Below are 16,272 nucleotides of genomic sequence, written 5' to 3'. Positions count from 1 at the left end.
ACTTTAATAAAATAAAATTATATTATTGTTTATTTTTTCATAAAATTTAATTATATTATTGTTTTAAATTATATTTGATTAATATATGCCATGAATATTATATAATTAATAAAAACAATGAATGCAATTTACTTTTATAATTATATATAAAACTAATTTTTTATTTTTATCAATACAAATAATATGATATATATACATTGATGTAACACTATATAATTCAACTAATGTTTACTGAATAAAAAAACTCTTTAAAATAATAAATTATTAATTTATCAATTAATAAATATTTATGTAAATTAATAAAAATTAGATAGATTCATCTAATAATTATCATTAATTCATGAGGTCAAGTCATAATTTTATCAGCTTGTAATTCAGCCGTTCAGAAGGAGTCCAACTTAAACATTTTTTTTTATTTAATTGGTATAAAAAATTAAAATTTTATAATAAAACTCCAATTTAAAAGTAGGAACCGGAGATTGAAACCCCGGCTCCTAAATCTTATTACAATTTGAAAAAATGTTTTATTCAATATTTTGATAAATTTGTTTTTGTCATTATTTAAATAAATCATTTCATACACAAGCTGATCTATAGATTTTGGGTAAATCTCTTGTGAGACGAGACGATCTCACGAATATTTATATGTAAGACATATCAATCCTACTGATATTCACAATAAAAAATAATACTCTTAACATAAAAAGTAATACTTTTTCATGGATGAGTAAAAAAAATTATCTGACAAAATACGATCTGTGAGACCGTCTCAAACAACTTTTTACCTTAGATTTTAGACCTACCGTGGGTACAATTTTGACATTTTTGGAAGAAATTCAAACGAAACATCACATTCATTTGCCTCTTATTATTCCTGTTTGCTCACAACAAAGCCTCTGCCATTGTACTTGAAAAACAACACATGCACTGAATCAAACATTACATTAAAATCAACTCCAGATAAACTCATCTCTTTTATTATACATACTACTATCAATCCTTGAGACTAGAAAACACAACATAAGGCAGTGGTTCAAGCTTTGAAACAGAGTAAACCGACTGAAAAATTCATCGGTAGCTCCTGTAATTTGGGGTGTACATGCAGCTTTCGGCATACTTGACCAAGTCTGCAGGCCGAGGGAGTCTTGTTGCCAATCCTGAAAAGAGAGGGAAAAAAACGGCCACTTGTAAAAAAACAGTTTTTGTAGAAGTCGAACGAGACCACTCGAATTCTGAGTAAAAAGGTGGGTAGGTAAGAACCGAGATCATATGCTTTAGCAGCTACATTTGCAGCAATGTGAGCTGAAATCTTCCTTATACTGGCAAACGGAGGGTAAATCATTCCCTTGTCGTAATGTTCTCGTGTCACTTGACCAGCCAAAGCCTCCGCTGTTTTGCATAAAACAATACCAGGTTAGCAATAAAAAAGTTTATTCGCTAATGTTTGTTTCCTTGTTGATGCTGACAATTTTCAAAGTATTGTGATTCAAATGTAGCGTTTTAGTCTGCGGTTTTTTACTTACAAGCTGCCAAAAGCATATCATCGTGCACACGAATGGCTCCAGATATGACCAACCCAAACCCAAAACCGGGGAATATGTAAGCGTTGTTTGCCTGATTTCACAGAGAAAAGTAAGTTTGAGAACGGTTTGTTGTAAGAAGCAAACTGAACATGGTAACGGCAAACAAAAAGAAAAGAAACCTGGCCAGGTACAAAGGTCTTTCCATCATATTTCACAGGGTCAAATGGACTTCCACTGGCGAAAATAGCACGACCCTTGAGAAAAAGACAAGGAACAAAAGATCGAGTTTCAGTTAAGATACTACATCAATGAGATTTGCTGCCGTGAATATCAAAGCCTTTGAACTCAACAAACCTCGGTCCATGTATAAGCTTGTTCAGCAGTGCACTCCGATTGTGAGGTTGGATTGGAAAGGGCCATTATAAGAGGTTTCTGCGGTATTGAAATCATGTGGTAATATCAATTTATTGATAAAACATTATTTTTTCGGGAGGAGAAAAAGTAAAACTATATACCTTATTGAAGGCGGCCATAGCCTCGACCACCTCCTTCGTAAAGGTTTTTCCGACACCTGAAGTTCCAATTAAGGCTGTTGGCTTGATAGCCTATAGTGAAGTTTAGGAGCAAATTAACACAGGAAAAAAATGAGTTTCTGCATTGAAAAATGGCATCAAAGAATGGATTTACCAACCTTGACAGCATCTAAGAGATTATTAACGGGTTCGTGCTCGTGAGCCCATGGTTTCTTGAAATTTTGAAGAGATTCCTTGCGAGAATTAACGATCAAACCCTACATGATTCGTATACACACACACATGTCAATGTATGACAGAATTACCAGAAGGAGATAACTGAGAGATTCAGGTATCCTGTTGTCACCTTCGAGTCCACGAGCCAGATATTTTTGCGGGTTTTGTCCACCGGAACATTAGCCTAAATAAAAAAAGAAGCCACAGTCCAATAATTTCCTTTCTTTAGAGTTACTATAATATTTCACTACTGTTTAGATTACAAACTCACCTGTTTTGACATTTCAAGGGCTATAAGCTCTGCTATCCCGGTTCCAGCCTGCAATTGCAAAGGTAACCTTAAGTGGCGATGGACGACTTTTTTTCTGTGAAGATTATAAATTTTAAGAGGCGTAAGAAAATTGAATCTGAGTTTAGATAATTACTTCTCCAGCACCAAGAAACAAGAATGTGTGATCAGCTAAGGTACCCCCAAGCAGCTTAAGTGATGCAACAAGCCCTGAAAGCACCACAGATGCTGTCCCCTGCAATAAAGAGGATCACCAATTTAACATTTGACAGAAATTTCAAAGCCATATCAACCAACACTTTGCCACATACCTGTATATCATCATTAAATACCAAATGTGTAGTTCCATATCTCGCCAACAGCTCAAAGGCATTGTGGTTGGCAAAATCTTCAAACTGCAATGAAGTAAAAAATGCAGCAATATTAGAACATGCGAAGCCAAATGTGAGAGCGTAAACAAGTTTGGGAGCAACAATTATTGCCCCTGCATGATTGCTAATGCAACACGACGACTCATAAATGTTGCCTGTGCTATTGTAAAGTTCAAATTAGAGTGTATGGTTACTGTCAGGTGCATTATGCTGCAAAAGTAGTGGGAATCACTAACCTGAACAAGAACTTTTTCGCCATAGTTTTGCTTCACGGCACTCATGAACTCATGCAACAGGTCGTAATATTCCTGAAAATATGTAAATTTTAGCTTTCAAACAATAAAAGTGGATAAAAAGATCCAAAGTTCAACAGACATGCAAGGAGTAACCTGTCCAGTTGCCCTTTTCTGCCTGAGCCCAATGTAGAACTCATCCTTTAAAAGTGTCTCGTTGTTTGTCCCCACGTCGATTGTCACTGGAAGACACTACTCAGAAAAGCCAAAATTTTCCAATTAGAACCAATTTCCAAACAATCAACAGAAGCAAATTTAATAGAGCACAGAAAATGGTTTCGAAATGCTGTTTCCTGATGTTAATACTTACAGCGGAAGGTCTTACACCCCCAAGTGCTGTGTACAAAGCTAGTTTCCCCACAGGTATTCCCATTCCCTGTAATGTAATACCAATAGTCTAATTAAAATATAGAACACTTTGACACAATCACACCCCGACATATTAATGTGTAAATACATCTTCATAATAAGTTCATGGTTAGCATATGAGTCCATGACATTACTTGGCAGCCTTGATCCCCGAGTCCCAAAATCCTTTCACCATCAGTCACAACAATGACTTGAATGGACCTCTCGGGCCAGTTCCTCAGAACTTCGAGAATTTTTCCCCTACACATTTCATGAACTTAAATTTCTAGCCAAAACTAGGTCCCATAATTTGTGTAGTAACGACAAAATCAGGACATACTTCTCTTTTAAACTGATATATAAACCCTGAGGGCGTTTAAACAGACTCCCGTATTTTTGGCAAGCCTCACCCACAGTCGGTGTGTAGACGATTGGGAGGAGTTCCTCCACATGATTAATGAGAAGCTTGTAAAACAATCTCTCGTTTCTCTCCTGCAAATCAAGAAAGTTGAAAAATTAAAGACAGCAAAAATAACTCATATAATAGTAAACTAATCATGATTCTTTCTAAACTCAAATCACAACTACTATTCAAGAATATAAATGACAAACAAGAAGCTTAACTTTCATTAACTGATTTTTTGCTATCCAAATGTTTTCTGTCATCCGAAACAAAAGTTCAGAAAATCCATAAGATTTGATGGTACCTCAAGTTCCATCATGGCCACGTACTTGTGCAGAGGAACATCGTACTGACGAATGCTATGCATAATCTTTTTCTCCTGGTATTGCACAAGTAAAAGGGAAAGAAACATTAAAATATGAAGAAAAGAAATAGTAAAAATGACATGAATTAGGCATTATAAACCTGAAGTTCTTGGGATGAAACAGCAGGAGGAAGGAGACCCCGCAAGTAATAAGCATCTCTTTCTTTCTCCGTAAATGCAAGCCCTTTATTGTGATGAGGGTCTCTCAGCAAACTATATCCACTGTTGCACATGATCAAGCAAACAATCAAGATTCAACATTTCAGTGTTGACAAATCAAAATTTCTTAATGTCGGTTGGTTTTTTACTTAGTGGTTCGTCTGTGGCATTACATGACTATGAATCATAGATATGCAAGAAATGGTGATAACATAGATGCTAAGTAATTTTATAGATACATACATTTAACAAAACATTCGTTCAAATAACATAGAAACCACCAAACATTATTACAGAAGTTTTTCCGTCAGAAATATATTAAAATAAATAGAAATTTAAATTTGTACATATGCTATGGAGCTAGGGGATGTTAGCCGAAAAAGATTCACAAATAGCCCAATATCAATATTATACACACCCACGCACACATATTCCTTCAATGAATACTAATTTCCTCAAAAGAAAAGGATCAAGATCACAACTGTCGTCGAAGATATTTACACTTTGATTCTATTGCAACATAGAACCGCAATCGTATCAGATTTCACTTCAACAAACAAAATACACAGCTGATATGTTAGAGAACAGAAACGCAATACCAACATAAAAAACACCAACTTTTTTCCTTGAATCCCAAAAAAATTCAAAAGCCTACTTTTAATTTTTTTTAAATCCAACTTCCCACTAAGATATACAGAAGCAGCCTTTCTTTTTACTAGGATCAACCTGAATTTTCATTCATTCATGGAAAAAAAAAAGGAGTTCGACGGAAGAAGAGTGGTACCTAGCAACAGAGATTGTCCATGGAGTAACGAGCTGATCCTCGGTGGCGCGATCCTCACCGTACGCATCCTCAACTCCTCCACCAACCGTCGCCTTTGGACTCAAGTCCAGCACTGACTCCCCACCCCTCTTCTCCTTGAAAATATTCTCCATTCTTCTTCTCTCTTTCTCACACCCACCACGACGTGCCTCTGAATGTTAAGTATATAATCCGGTTACTCTTCAAGTGAAATATAGAAAATATATCATACATACATATGTGTGTGTGTGTGTGTGTATGTATCGCTTGTATGTATGTCCTTGATGAGAAAGTCAAACGCCAATAGTTACCAAAGACAGATCTGGACGATCACAGAGATTAAGACGCGTAATCACATAGGAAACCATATATTGTATTATTTTGCTAATCATGAAGGGCCCCCGAAAGGGACAATGCATATAAAGTATGGTAGAATTTTCTTTATTTATTTGAATTAACGGATAAATGGTCTCAGAAAATTGTAATCTTTGACGTTACATGTGGAAAGGGGCGTCGACTTGCTTGACCAGGTGAAGATTTGCATGGCAGCTTGGATCATTTCGATATTAATTATTGAATAGAAGCTTGGTCACAAAATTTACAAAAATAATTAATAATTTCATATTGCATTTTGAAAAATAATCCAGCTTTTTCCATAATCAATCTGGATTAGAGTTTCACATATTCTTGAAATTTGTATAAATCTACATTTTCGCAAATGAACCCGAATATAATACACATGGGGATTTAATATCTATCTTGACTATAATTATGAACTCATCTTGAATATGCAAATTAACTCGAACATCAAGTTCGTAAGTTTGATCGGACTTTCTTGACCAAGAATATTCCATTCAAACAATACGAATTTTCACTTGACAAATAAATCCGACGTACGTTTTCCGACATAGAAAATTTAATGCAAAGAAAAAAGTGTATCAGGAATTTATTAAAATATTAAGGTTATAAGGTAGTAGAAGCCTAGAAGTCCACCCCAGACCAAACCCCACTAGGTAAAATTTAAATATCATATATATATTTTTTTATTAAAATGGATTATGATTGATTTTTAGTTAATGCTGGACGAGTGGTGGTGAACTTTACGCATTAATTTATATGTTATATAATGTAAATTTTATATAATTCACGACCCAACCAACCACTATCATTTGTGTGTTCAATTAATTATGGATTAATATTTCTCGATCATGAATTATGATTACGATTTACACATGGGGATGCAGGAAGTCATAAAATTTCCCTTAACTTATTGACTCAATTTTTATAAAATAGTATCACAAGTATAACATGTCATATAAATGAAACTGGTTCCTAATCTTCATTCTATGAGAGTTAATAGTTCAGTTAAAATCGGAAAAAACCGATCGGACAAAAAATCCAGCTTAAATGGTTCGATTTTACGGGTGGGTACGTTTTAAAATTTATAAATTCGGAATTAGGAAGGGTGGGGAAGGTGGCGAGTAATGTTCTTGGCTTGACTTTTGAGCTATATATACTAATACAATTGTGAAAAATATTTAAATCTAATTAACATATGTAAATATGAAAGTGCTGGAAATTTGAAATCGATTTCTCCATGAAGAAATAAAATGCTGATTAACAATTTAATGAAGTGAATCGAGCAAATTTTGTTGAAAATTCTACTATTATTTTAGAAATGGTTAGAAATGGGTACTTTGGAGAAGGAAAAATTTAATTACAAGGGTATCTTTATGAGATTATAGTCCAAATGGGTTCATGAATCATTTTGCTGTCATATATTTATATGAATTAAATTAAAAGCAATTTAGACGAGAGAGCTACAGCTAGTGCAGTTGCCTTGTTCATTAAAAACACGATTTCCTGTCATATATTATACTTTATATTTTGGTTTTTATGTGACTGGAAAGTGTCTACACATTGTCCCGAGTCTAGTTTTTCGAGTTTGCACGACTCTGGTGGAGCAGTCAGTGGCTAGACCAAAATTTAACCAAAAAACGGCACATACCTCGACAAAATAGGTTGACTAGCACTCGCACTTGACTTGTAGATACTCAAACTAAACTTGAAAAGTAGGCGTTTGAGAAACTCTTGCTGAATATGAGCGAGCGTTGAGCTACTCACAAGCAGGCATATTTCACTTCAACTGTCAAGCACATCCATCTATATAAAAAATGAAATTTGCCCTTGTTCTTTTCCAACAACCACCATGCAAGATGAACTGAATTACACTGCTGACTGAATTGTGTGGTTAGATATATGAGCCACTTAAACTCATTTACCAATATTATCTTAAAAAGAAAGTAAATTGGGTCACAGAAAAGGAAACAACATTCAGGTACTCACATTAACTCAAAGATGGGGGAAAAATTACCCCACGATATCATTGAGATCATCTAATACAATTAGCATTTTTTGCTGAAATTGAATAGAAACTGTCAGCAAATAGTCATCCACCAACCAATAAATTTGTCAAATTTCTCATGACCTTTTTTCTGCTTCTGCTTCTGCTTCTCATCTGTTTACATTATGTATTGCGCCTCAAAAATATCAAAATCTGAATTCTGGATCCACATCCATTGCCCATGCAAATTTTGCCAGAAGGGACTTGTTGAAAATCTGCAGTAAAGCATCATCGTTGAGAGGGTAAGATGACCCAAAAGAGGGGAAAATCAACAGAAGTTTACGCCCATCTAAGAAGCAAGCAAAAATTAAATTCTTGAAAAGATTACGACTGGAATAGGACTTACCTTCTCGATAGGAACTTCCTGGCGCTTACACCATGCAACTGTAATTCTAGGATCAAGGTAGTTGATTCTCGACGTGCCCAAAGCTATAGTTTTCAGATCTTCTTTGGTCTCCTTGTCCCGTTCCATTTTCTCAATCTTTGCAGCGGTTTGAGCAATCTTTTTCTCTAATCTGCAGGACATTCCATCATCAGCCACATGCTTCTCAATAATGGGTATAACTTCAAATTTATAAAAAGAATTATAATTACGCTTCAGGGTTCATATTCCGCTTAGGTTTCCCATCAGCATTCTTCAGGGGGGACTTCCCTTTCTTTGCCCTCGCCAAATCCTCCATTAGTTCTTCCACAGCACCCTAAAAGAAGTTTAAAATAATGCATGCAGATAATTATATAGATACATGATAAAGACGCTATTACAGAAAAGGTAAAACAAGACATCATTCAGACAGTTGAACGCTTGAGCCAGTCCACATGGCTTCAGAAAGTATAATGTGATAAAGCAGGTGGATACCCTTTTCTCCCACCAAAATAGTCGATACTAAATTCAACATCCGACTGTCTGCCATAACCAATCAGTATGAGAAATATATCCAGGATATTACCTTTAATTCTTCAATCTTTTCATCCAAACGTAACATCTGGGCACTGTGGGACTTCGAGACAGTACGCTGATGATTACAAATGATTGCAACCTACAGAATGACAAGCCAAATAGTAACAGTTCTAATAAAAGATAGAAAAAACGCATACCATCATCAGATTCAACAGCCTTTACCTCCTTGTTTGCATGTTGATAAACAACAACTTTTTCAGCAACCTCTCCACCTTTCATCTCCCTACTCAACTGTCATTCAGAGGCACCAGCAGATTTTAGACATATAATCAGATAAAAAAGGTACAACAATACAAGAGAAAAGGAGTGGGCGAGTGGCTGTCTAGGATTTCTCTTATGCATTCATTCAGAGAAAAGTAGTAGCATGAAATTTGAAGGGAACTGTTTAGTTAAATTGCAAAAGCGAATGCCATAATTTAACAGTGAGCAAGGTCCTGCTTGGCTATTATTTTAGCACATTCCGGTCTGTGATGTTAAGTTTATGTTGCACCCCCATTTAATGGCAACACAAAATTATACAATTAGATCAAAACGTACATGATCGAACTAGTAGAGTAAGTAGCCTAAGATCGTGTAGGAATTACATAGAAAAATTATGCTTGTGACAAAGTCACCTTCATTAGAAAAGAACTACGGTTAGATGTTTGACAAAACATCAGCGTATCTCTATGATTAACTTTTTGCATGATTCATGAAATAAAGTTACTCACAAAATGCCGCAGAGTTATTATTTTCCCTTTAGAACTTTTTAATCATAATGGTTGCAATATGAGACATTGGCCACGAGTTCCATTTAGTTATACTTCCACAGCCTACGTGAGTCCTCACTTCAACCTAGCTCACTCCTAACCCAACTGCATGATTGAGGAGCAGAAGTTGCTTCATTTTTTTTCATGGTTATATTCATCACATGAAGAGTAAATAAAAGCAGTATTGTACAATGATTAGCATATATAACATGAGTTTCAGGTCAGAAATCCTATGTTACATCTTACCATATCATCCAACGTAATAGATGCATTGTATGTCCGAAATACTTTGGCTGTGAGTCCGGGCATCAGTTCCTTTAGATGAGCATTCAGTTTGCTAGTGTCAAGCTTGTCGAAAAGATCGTCACTACCCTTTTTCCCTGAAAACAACACATCCATGGGTAAGAACAGCCTATAACAAACTACAACAAACATGCAAATCAAAAGATCGTTTACTGACCGTTTCGAAACTGTTGGATTGCTTTGAAAACAGCAGTTTCAACAACTACTTCATTTTGATACCTTATAGAGTCTTTACCAAGGAAATCAAACTGTGAATAAAACAGGAAAATGCTAAAGGTTATCACTTCAAATATCTTGATGATATGGCAGCATGCTGCAGGGTAAATATCCAGCTTAAAGAGGGAAAAAGGAAAGAAACCATTTCTTGATGCATTTCTAAAGGAAATGGTGTTCACTCTCTGCAGCCATTTTATTACCAGTGAATTTTATCAAAGCGTCTCAACAAACAGTGGACCAAGACAATTATTTGAGAAACAGAGTCCCTTTACCTTCAAGATATTTGGAGGCACAGGTTCTACATTTTCTACTTTCAATGTGCAGCAACCAACTGTATCAGCTTCATCATCATCCTACAAGATGACAAGGGAAATTATAAAACTTGATACAGACTCATAAGGAATTGTTATAACCAATACTCAAGAACAAAACAATTGTGCCTTAAGAAGAAATAATTTCCTCAAATCAGCAAGCCTGAATCACAATGATGATCAAGATAACATACTCAAGAAATTTCAAACAACTAGAAGTTTAACATGATTAATAAATCTTTTCTACTCATACCTTCTCATTGCCTGCCCTGAGAGCTAATTTGTCAATAAGATAGGTTGCAACTGCTATCTGCTTCCTGGTAAGATCCTTACTAGAAAAATCTTTGGTATAAGCTGCTTGAATACCTTGAATATAGTTCTTCATTCAAAAGCATAAGATTTTGAAACAAGTCCATTAGATTTTCACACCAACACAAATAAAAAGTAAAGCTTCAATAAGCCGAATACATTTCAATTACCTTCAAAAGCCTAGCCTTCTCATATTTCACTTTGTCACTCTGGCCTTTCAAGGTGCTGCTAGCTGCTAGGAACACATATTTGAATTCTTTCTGGTTTATTGGATCATTCCAATATGCTAACCAGGTCACCGTATTGTCATGCCTTATTTCTTTCCAGCTGTCACATTGCATATTGACAACGTAAACTTTTATTTAAGACCATATAACATTGATATCAGAAAATACAATCATTCCTGAAGGTTCTCAGAAAACAAGATTCATCCTGGTCTCAGAAAAAAGAAAAGAAAAGGAAAAAACAACTAAGAAAGCAGAACCTTTCCCCAGGAATAGGACATGCAGGAATTGGAGCATCCTTCCCAATGTTTATGATTATATCACTTGGCTGTATTCGTTTTTTAAGCTTTCCCATCTGTCGAAAAGTAACAGTACTCAACTGTAAAAACCTGTGCCGCTAAATACTCTAATAAAGATGCAATGTTTTCTACTGCTACTGAGAAAATGTTAATACACCTTAGGGTGCTCGCCACGGCCTCGAAACAATCCAGGTGGCTCAACCCTGAAGTTTCCAACCTGGAAATGTTGTAACTGTCAGCTTCTTGAGACATATATAAGCAAGGAATGCACATAAAAATTTTGCATCATCATAACATAAAGTGAAAATGATAATGTGGCAAAGCACCACAGAAACCCAGAAACGGTGACAATTTGCAAATCATGTACAAGGATGAGGATATATCAGGCGTATCAATCTTTATCTTCTCAACGAATATAAACACAACACGAGAGCAAGATGCAACTAAAACAATAAAATGCTACACCTCGATGTTCATTTGCCTTCCATAAATCGTGATGCCATTTTAATCTTTCAACAGTTCACACAATCAAAGAAGTAAATTCATTTTTTTCCCATATATTAAGTGGGAAAGAATCACAGCACATAGATCAAGGACAAAATCACACCTTCTCTTTGACTCCATCAACGATTGCCCACATATACTTCTCCTCTTGGTTCAATTTCTCCTCTTTTAAGGCTTTCTTCTCCTGAGAAGGAAAAGAAATTTGAACATTAGCATGCCCCTTACGAAAATATTTCACAGGAGCACCATATTACGCAAGAGAAATGAATTCTGTATCAGTAAAAAAACCATTTTTGTCAGTACAAAGCGTTTATCAAGCATAAGCAAGCAACGGATTTTTTCTGCTTCCATGGCGTTCATGCTCATCATACGAAAAGGACACTGCTTACCTCAGTGCTAATCTGTTTCTTCTTCTCCTTTTCTTTTTGATGCCATTCATATATAGGAGTAAAATCACAATCTTCCAACTTCTGAATAGTGTGATTTTTTCCCAGTATCTTCCGCCAGTCTGTCATAAAATTCTCTTTGAACTTAGGCTTGTTCATGTATTCAGTATCGAGCATCACCGCAAACATTGTTGCAACCTGCGAAAAGGAGGAGGATTATAAATTACACTATTTCCGATAATTTAACATAAAGAGAAATTCAATATCAGCGTTGAGTTTATATGTGCTGTCAAACAGATAGAGAGGACAGAGGAACCTCTTCCTGTTCTGGAGTTAAGACAACAGGTTTTCCCTTGTAGAGCATCTTAATTCTGTGAGGCTTGTATGGAGGTGGAAAAATCACACCATTATGGACCAAAGTAGTCCACTTTTGTCCTTCACCAGAGCTGGGAAGAACCTTTGACGAAATGGAATATTTTGTGTTTTTCACAATCTTCTTTGATTTCTTGTTCGTAATTGTTGCCGATGCAGATACAGATTTAGTGACTTTTTTAGCAGATAATGATTTCTTTTCTGAAGAATTCTGATTCTTCATTCTCTGTGATATGGGGACATGATCATCATCATCATCCTCTACCTTTGGTTTAGCTCTAGGAACTGCAATGGATGTATCAGAAATCCTAGGCTTTTTTTCAGAAGATCCGCATTCAAATTTCACAGAATCCAGAGCTCTCTTCTTTAGAATAGGAGAAGGTTTCTTTTGAGAGTGATCTGTTGAGCTAGACCCATTGTGTTCAGCTTTGGTCAGTATGGGTTTCCTCACATCAGAATTATTAGACCTACTAATGGATACCCTAACATCAGACTTTACTTGAAACTTAGTAGACAAGGGCTTTTCATCATCTGAATCTTCCTTTTTCGGGAGACTATTCTTTTGAACCAAAGCTAAAGTATCAGGCCCTTGTTTGGCATGATTAGAGTTGCTCTTTGAGGAGCTAGCAGGAAGCCTAGCACTGAGTGGTTTATCATCTCCAGAATCCTCTGAATCATTGGTTTCATCAGCAGCTTGGGTCAATGGCTGCTCTTCTTTGAGTTGTTTCTTATCAGGGTTTGGCTTATCTGTTACCGACATAGGTCTTTTAGAATTCGCTGCATAAGACTTAACTGATGATTCCTTGGCAGAAGAACTAGATGGTTTTGGACTTGCCAAAGGAGACTTAATAGGTGGTGCCTTAAAAGAGGGAGGAACCAGATTATCCTTTTGCATGGTAGAACTTTCACCATTACGAGATTGTTGACAAGATGTCGGCCTCCCCAATCGTTGATCATGCTTTTGAGATGATAATTTCTTCGTTTCTGAGTTCACCTGGTTTTGTTTTGAAGAAGAGCTAGTCCTCTTAAATACTAGTGGCTGATCATCATCATCCACATCATCCAATGCTTTTTTTTCATTGAAAGCATCAACAGCCATTTCTTGCTGTTACCTTTATCCAAAAAAAACAGATTCAGTTCATCTCTTGAAATAACCAAGCTTTTTCACATCCTTGAAAAGTTAGAGAAATTGAAAGTTCGAAATTATTTGGAAACTCATACTTAAATCCTGATCCACCAATTGATGCAAAAATACCGCAGTTCTTGCAAAGAACTTCAATAAATCATACATGAAAGTTGGAATCTCTAAGGTAGAAGAAATGTTAATGGTGAACAAGTTGAGTTATCTGAAGAAAACCTCTTTTTTCCTTTTCATAATTACTCGATGCTTCTCCGGCTATAGGCCATCACAGAGAAGATATATGTCTGTCTCAGTGGTGCTTGTTGCATGGAAAACATTGAATATCATATTCCTCATCTAAAAGAGCTTAAAGATGTTGTAATTCAGTAAAAGGGGATTAGATGAGCCTTTCTTTTCTTTCCTAACATTGAAATCCATAAATGCCATTCCTAAGTTCAAGGAAAATTATTTACACGGTTGATTGTAAGCAAAATAAGGTATAACCATCATCAAAAGTTACAATGATGGTGAATCTTGAAAAAAACTAATCATGATGTCAGAATGATGGTGATGAACCTTGAAGAGAAACTAATTTCTGCATGCATGCACCAACTGCAAAATAGGCACAAAGAATGAAAATCAAATAACACTCAATGGTACATGAATAAAGCATTGGGACGACAGGAAGAAGTTGAAGATGTTTCATACAGGTTTAGAGCATTCATATGTATAAGAAACTAGTGTACAAAATTCTAGTCGCGTGCATACACGTGCAAACACTAATTCAAATTCACAATTCACTGAACAATGAACCGATATTCAAATCGTAGAGTTGGATCTAGCTTACTCCACAAGGAGAACCTGACGAGCATGCAGATGTGGTGACACACCAGATAAATTGCATAGCCAAAAATTACAAGAACTAAAGAGCAGGGGGATATAATTTTGATTGTTTTCAGCTTAATAATGAACACAAATCCAAATTCTTATAAGCTAACTAAGGAGTAAAAAAAGAACATCAAGTAGGGTTTAGATTTCCAAAAATGGACAGAAATCAAACCATGTCCAGCAAACCCATGCACTTGATCAGATTTAGTTACGTACAATTCTTCTAATATTGATTCCGCATCAACCACCATAGATCCTCCTCAAGGGCCATTCTACTATTGTTGACTACAAAAAGTCGACATTTTGTTGTTTTCAAGGTAACAGAAAAGTAAGTATCATGACAGTATTTCATCAAAAGCTCGAAAAACCTCCTTCGAATAAACTTAAGAACAAAAGGATAAAATGAGCATGGCCAACCTCAAATAGAGCCGATTTACCAGTACAGAAACCTTGCCATTCCAAGTAAATAATTAAATGAAAGGCAAAAGTTTGAAAACAAATCACAGTACTGCAATCCAAAAATCCAATATTTTTCTCGACGGCATTGAGAAAATAAACACGGTAGAATAAAAAAACCACAAACGCATTAAAAAAAATCTGCACCAGATTAATTTACAAAGATAAATAAACAAAAAAATTACATGAATTCAAATATAACCTCACGCCTCGACGGGAAATCGAGCTTTCAGATTCTTTTATCACCGATTGAAATTTTATCTCATAAAGAGGGGGAACTGAGGTGATAATACTGTAGCAACAAAAAATTTCAGGAAGACAATGAGCTTTGCAGCTCCCGTCGGCAGCCCCGCAGTGGATGGTGAAGGTCGAAGAGATAAAGGGGGTGTGAGCAGGAGAGGAATGCGGCGTAAGGTGAATTGTCAAGGGAGAGAGCAGCCTGGTTACATTTCCGATTTTTTTTTAAAAAAAAATTGTTTTCTGAATTCGGGTTATGGGTCGGTCATTTGGATTTTCATTTTCCCCATTATCCGACCCGGTTTTTCTCGTGACATTGTGCCCACAGATCGACACTCGGTCAGTTGTTAGAAATTCAATTTTCCTTGTCAAAATTTTCTCGAATGAGTTGTCGCATAAGACTTATTATTCAATATAATTTATCTGTCTAGTTTGCATGATATTGTGTTAGTAATAATAGACATCGAAAATATCTACTTCAAATTCTTACGTTATCCAAAAATAAAATATACATAATCTTAAATCATCACTTTGTATTCAAATATCTTTAAAAAAAATTATTTGTTCACAACTGAAATTGAAGTTGTAGATTAACAGAGGAACTTATATATGTTATAAAAAATTCCGTACCACAATATACTCATTTTTATAGCTTAAATCGGATAAATGAAGCGACAAACGAATTCAACATTAAAGCCATTTTCACACCTCGATCTTGTTCAACGTCTTCGCGAGTATCTTAGAACCCTGATTAGATTATGTTAAAAGTACTATAAAACTTATCGAATATAGGATAAATTTATCCCATTTAAAGAGTAATTTCCATACCACAAACCCCTTGGAATCCTTATTCAGATGAAACGTTCAAAGAGGAAACACAACTGAATTTTGGGACTAAAAAATATTTGATCTCAAACTCAAGCTCCAAAATTTTAGTCAGAATAAATGTTAATCATCTAATCATTAATATATATATATATATTAACTTTTATAAAAATGTGATATTAAAAGAAGAAGATAAACACATCCGATATAACATAGATTAACATATGTGAGAGAATAATAATAATAATAATAATATGTAATAAAGATCGTTCACCACAAAAAATGACCAACACCTTAGACGAGACAAATTATCCAGTTGGGTCAATTTTATCCATGGCTTCCATTCGATGGTTTTGAGTTCAAGGCGAGATTTAATCCTCCTAAAAATATCCAAAACTATCCTCTGACTT

The 16,272-nt window shown here is 35.4% G+C and overlaps 2 protein-coding genes across 3 annotated transcripts; both read right to left on the bottom strand.

The window, feature by feature from the left end:
* Positions 1-835: 835 nt before the first annotated feature.
* LOC140832308 (NADP-dependent malic enzyme-like) lies at positions 836-5,555 on the bottom strand. The gene is made up of 19 exons (XM_073196246.1): positions 5,284-5,555; positions 4,442-4,562; positions 4,281-4,355; positions 3,914-4,065; positions 3,729-3,834; positions 3,536-3,601; positions 3,322-3,417; positions 3,169-3,240; positions 2,873-2,956; positions 2,698-2,796; positions 2,544-2,591; positions 2,403-2,456; positions 2,215-2,313; positions 2,039-2,128; positions 1,878-1,955; positions 1,703-1,777; positions 1,524-1,614; positions 1,261-1,389; positions 836-1,157 (listed from the first exon to the last, which is right to left on the bottom strand). The coding sequence occupies exons 1-19, from the start codon at positions 5,433-5,435 to the stop codon at positions 1,069-1,071; spliced, it is 1,776 nt and encodes a 591-aa protein (XP_073052347.1). The 5' UTR covers positions 5,436-5,555; the 3' UTR covers positions 836-1,068.
* A 2,014-nt stretch (positions 5,556-7,569) lies between these two features.
* Positions 7,570-15,245, bottom strand: LOC140832307 (DNA topoisomerase 1 beta-like). Of its 2 annotated transcripts, none has more exons than XM_073196245.1 (16): positions 14,986-15,245; positions 12,281-13,448; positions 11,968-12,162; positions 11,682-11,762; positions 11,232-11,291; positions 11,036-11,130; positions 10,722-10,878; positions 10,496-10,621; positions 10,204-10,284; positions 9,873-9,963; positions 9,659-9,792; positions 8,826-8,894; positions 8,653-8,742; positions 8,300-8,403; positions 8,052-8,220; positions 7,570-7,920 (listed from the first exon to the last, which is right to left on the bottom strand). In XM_073196245.1, exons 2-16 carry the CDS (start codon positions 13,433-13,435, stop codon positions 7,852-7,854), a joined length of 2,676 nt encoding a protein of 891 aa, XP_073052346.1. In that variant the 5' UTR covers positions 13,436-13,448; positions 14,986-15,245; the 3' UTR covers positions 7,570-7,851. The 2 variants fall into 2 exon arrangements, with proteins under 2 accessions (XP_073052346.1, XP_073052345.1); XM_073196244.1 differs by having other exon boundaries at positions 15,003-15,245.
* Between the last annotated feature and the right edge of the window lie 1,027 nt (positions 15,246-16,272).

The sequence above is a fragment of the Primulina eburnea genome, chromosome 5 (genome assembly GCF_022965805.1).
Source record: "Primulina eburnea isolate SZY01 chromosome 5, ASM2296580v1, whole genome shotgun sequence".
Classification (NCBI taxonomy): Eukaryota; Viridiplantae; Streptophyta; class Magnoliopsida; order Lamiales; family Gesneriaceae; genus Primulina; species Primulina eburnea.
This window is presented reverse-complemented; position numbering and strand designations above follow the sequence as displayed.

What these genes read in the sequence shown, in the direction of transcription:
- LOC140832307 (XM_073196245.1), bottom strand. Translation starts at nt 13,435, where the DNA reads ATGGCTGTTGATGCTTTCAATGAAAAAAAAGCATTGGATGATGTGGAT. An exon ending in TTGATGGAGTCAAAGAGAAG is followed by an intron (nt 11,292 to 11,681) that starts GTGTGATTTTGT and finishes CAACATTTCCAG; the next exon opens with GTTGGAAACTTCAGGGTTGA. An exon ending in ATCAACATGCAAACAAGGAG is followed by an intron (nt 8,743 to 8,825) that starts GTAAAGGCTGTT and finishes GTCATTCTGTAG; the next exon opens with GTTGCAATCATTTGTAATCA.
- LOC140832308 (XM_073196246.1), bottom strand. Translation starts at nt 5,435, where the DNA reads ATGGAGAATATTTTCAAGGAGAAGAGGGGTGGGGAGTCAGTGCTGGAC. An exon ending in TGGACAATCTCTGTTGCTAG is followed by an intron (nt 4,563 to 5,283) that starts GTACCACTCTTC and finishes CATGTGCAACAG; the next exon opens with TGGATATAGTTTGCTGAGAG. An exon ending in TGTTTCTTGGTGCTGGAGAA is followed by an intron (nt 2,592 to 2,697) that starts GTAATTATCTAA and finishes TTGCAATTGCAG; the next exon opens with GCTGGAACCGGGATAGCAGA.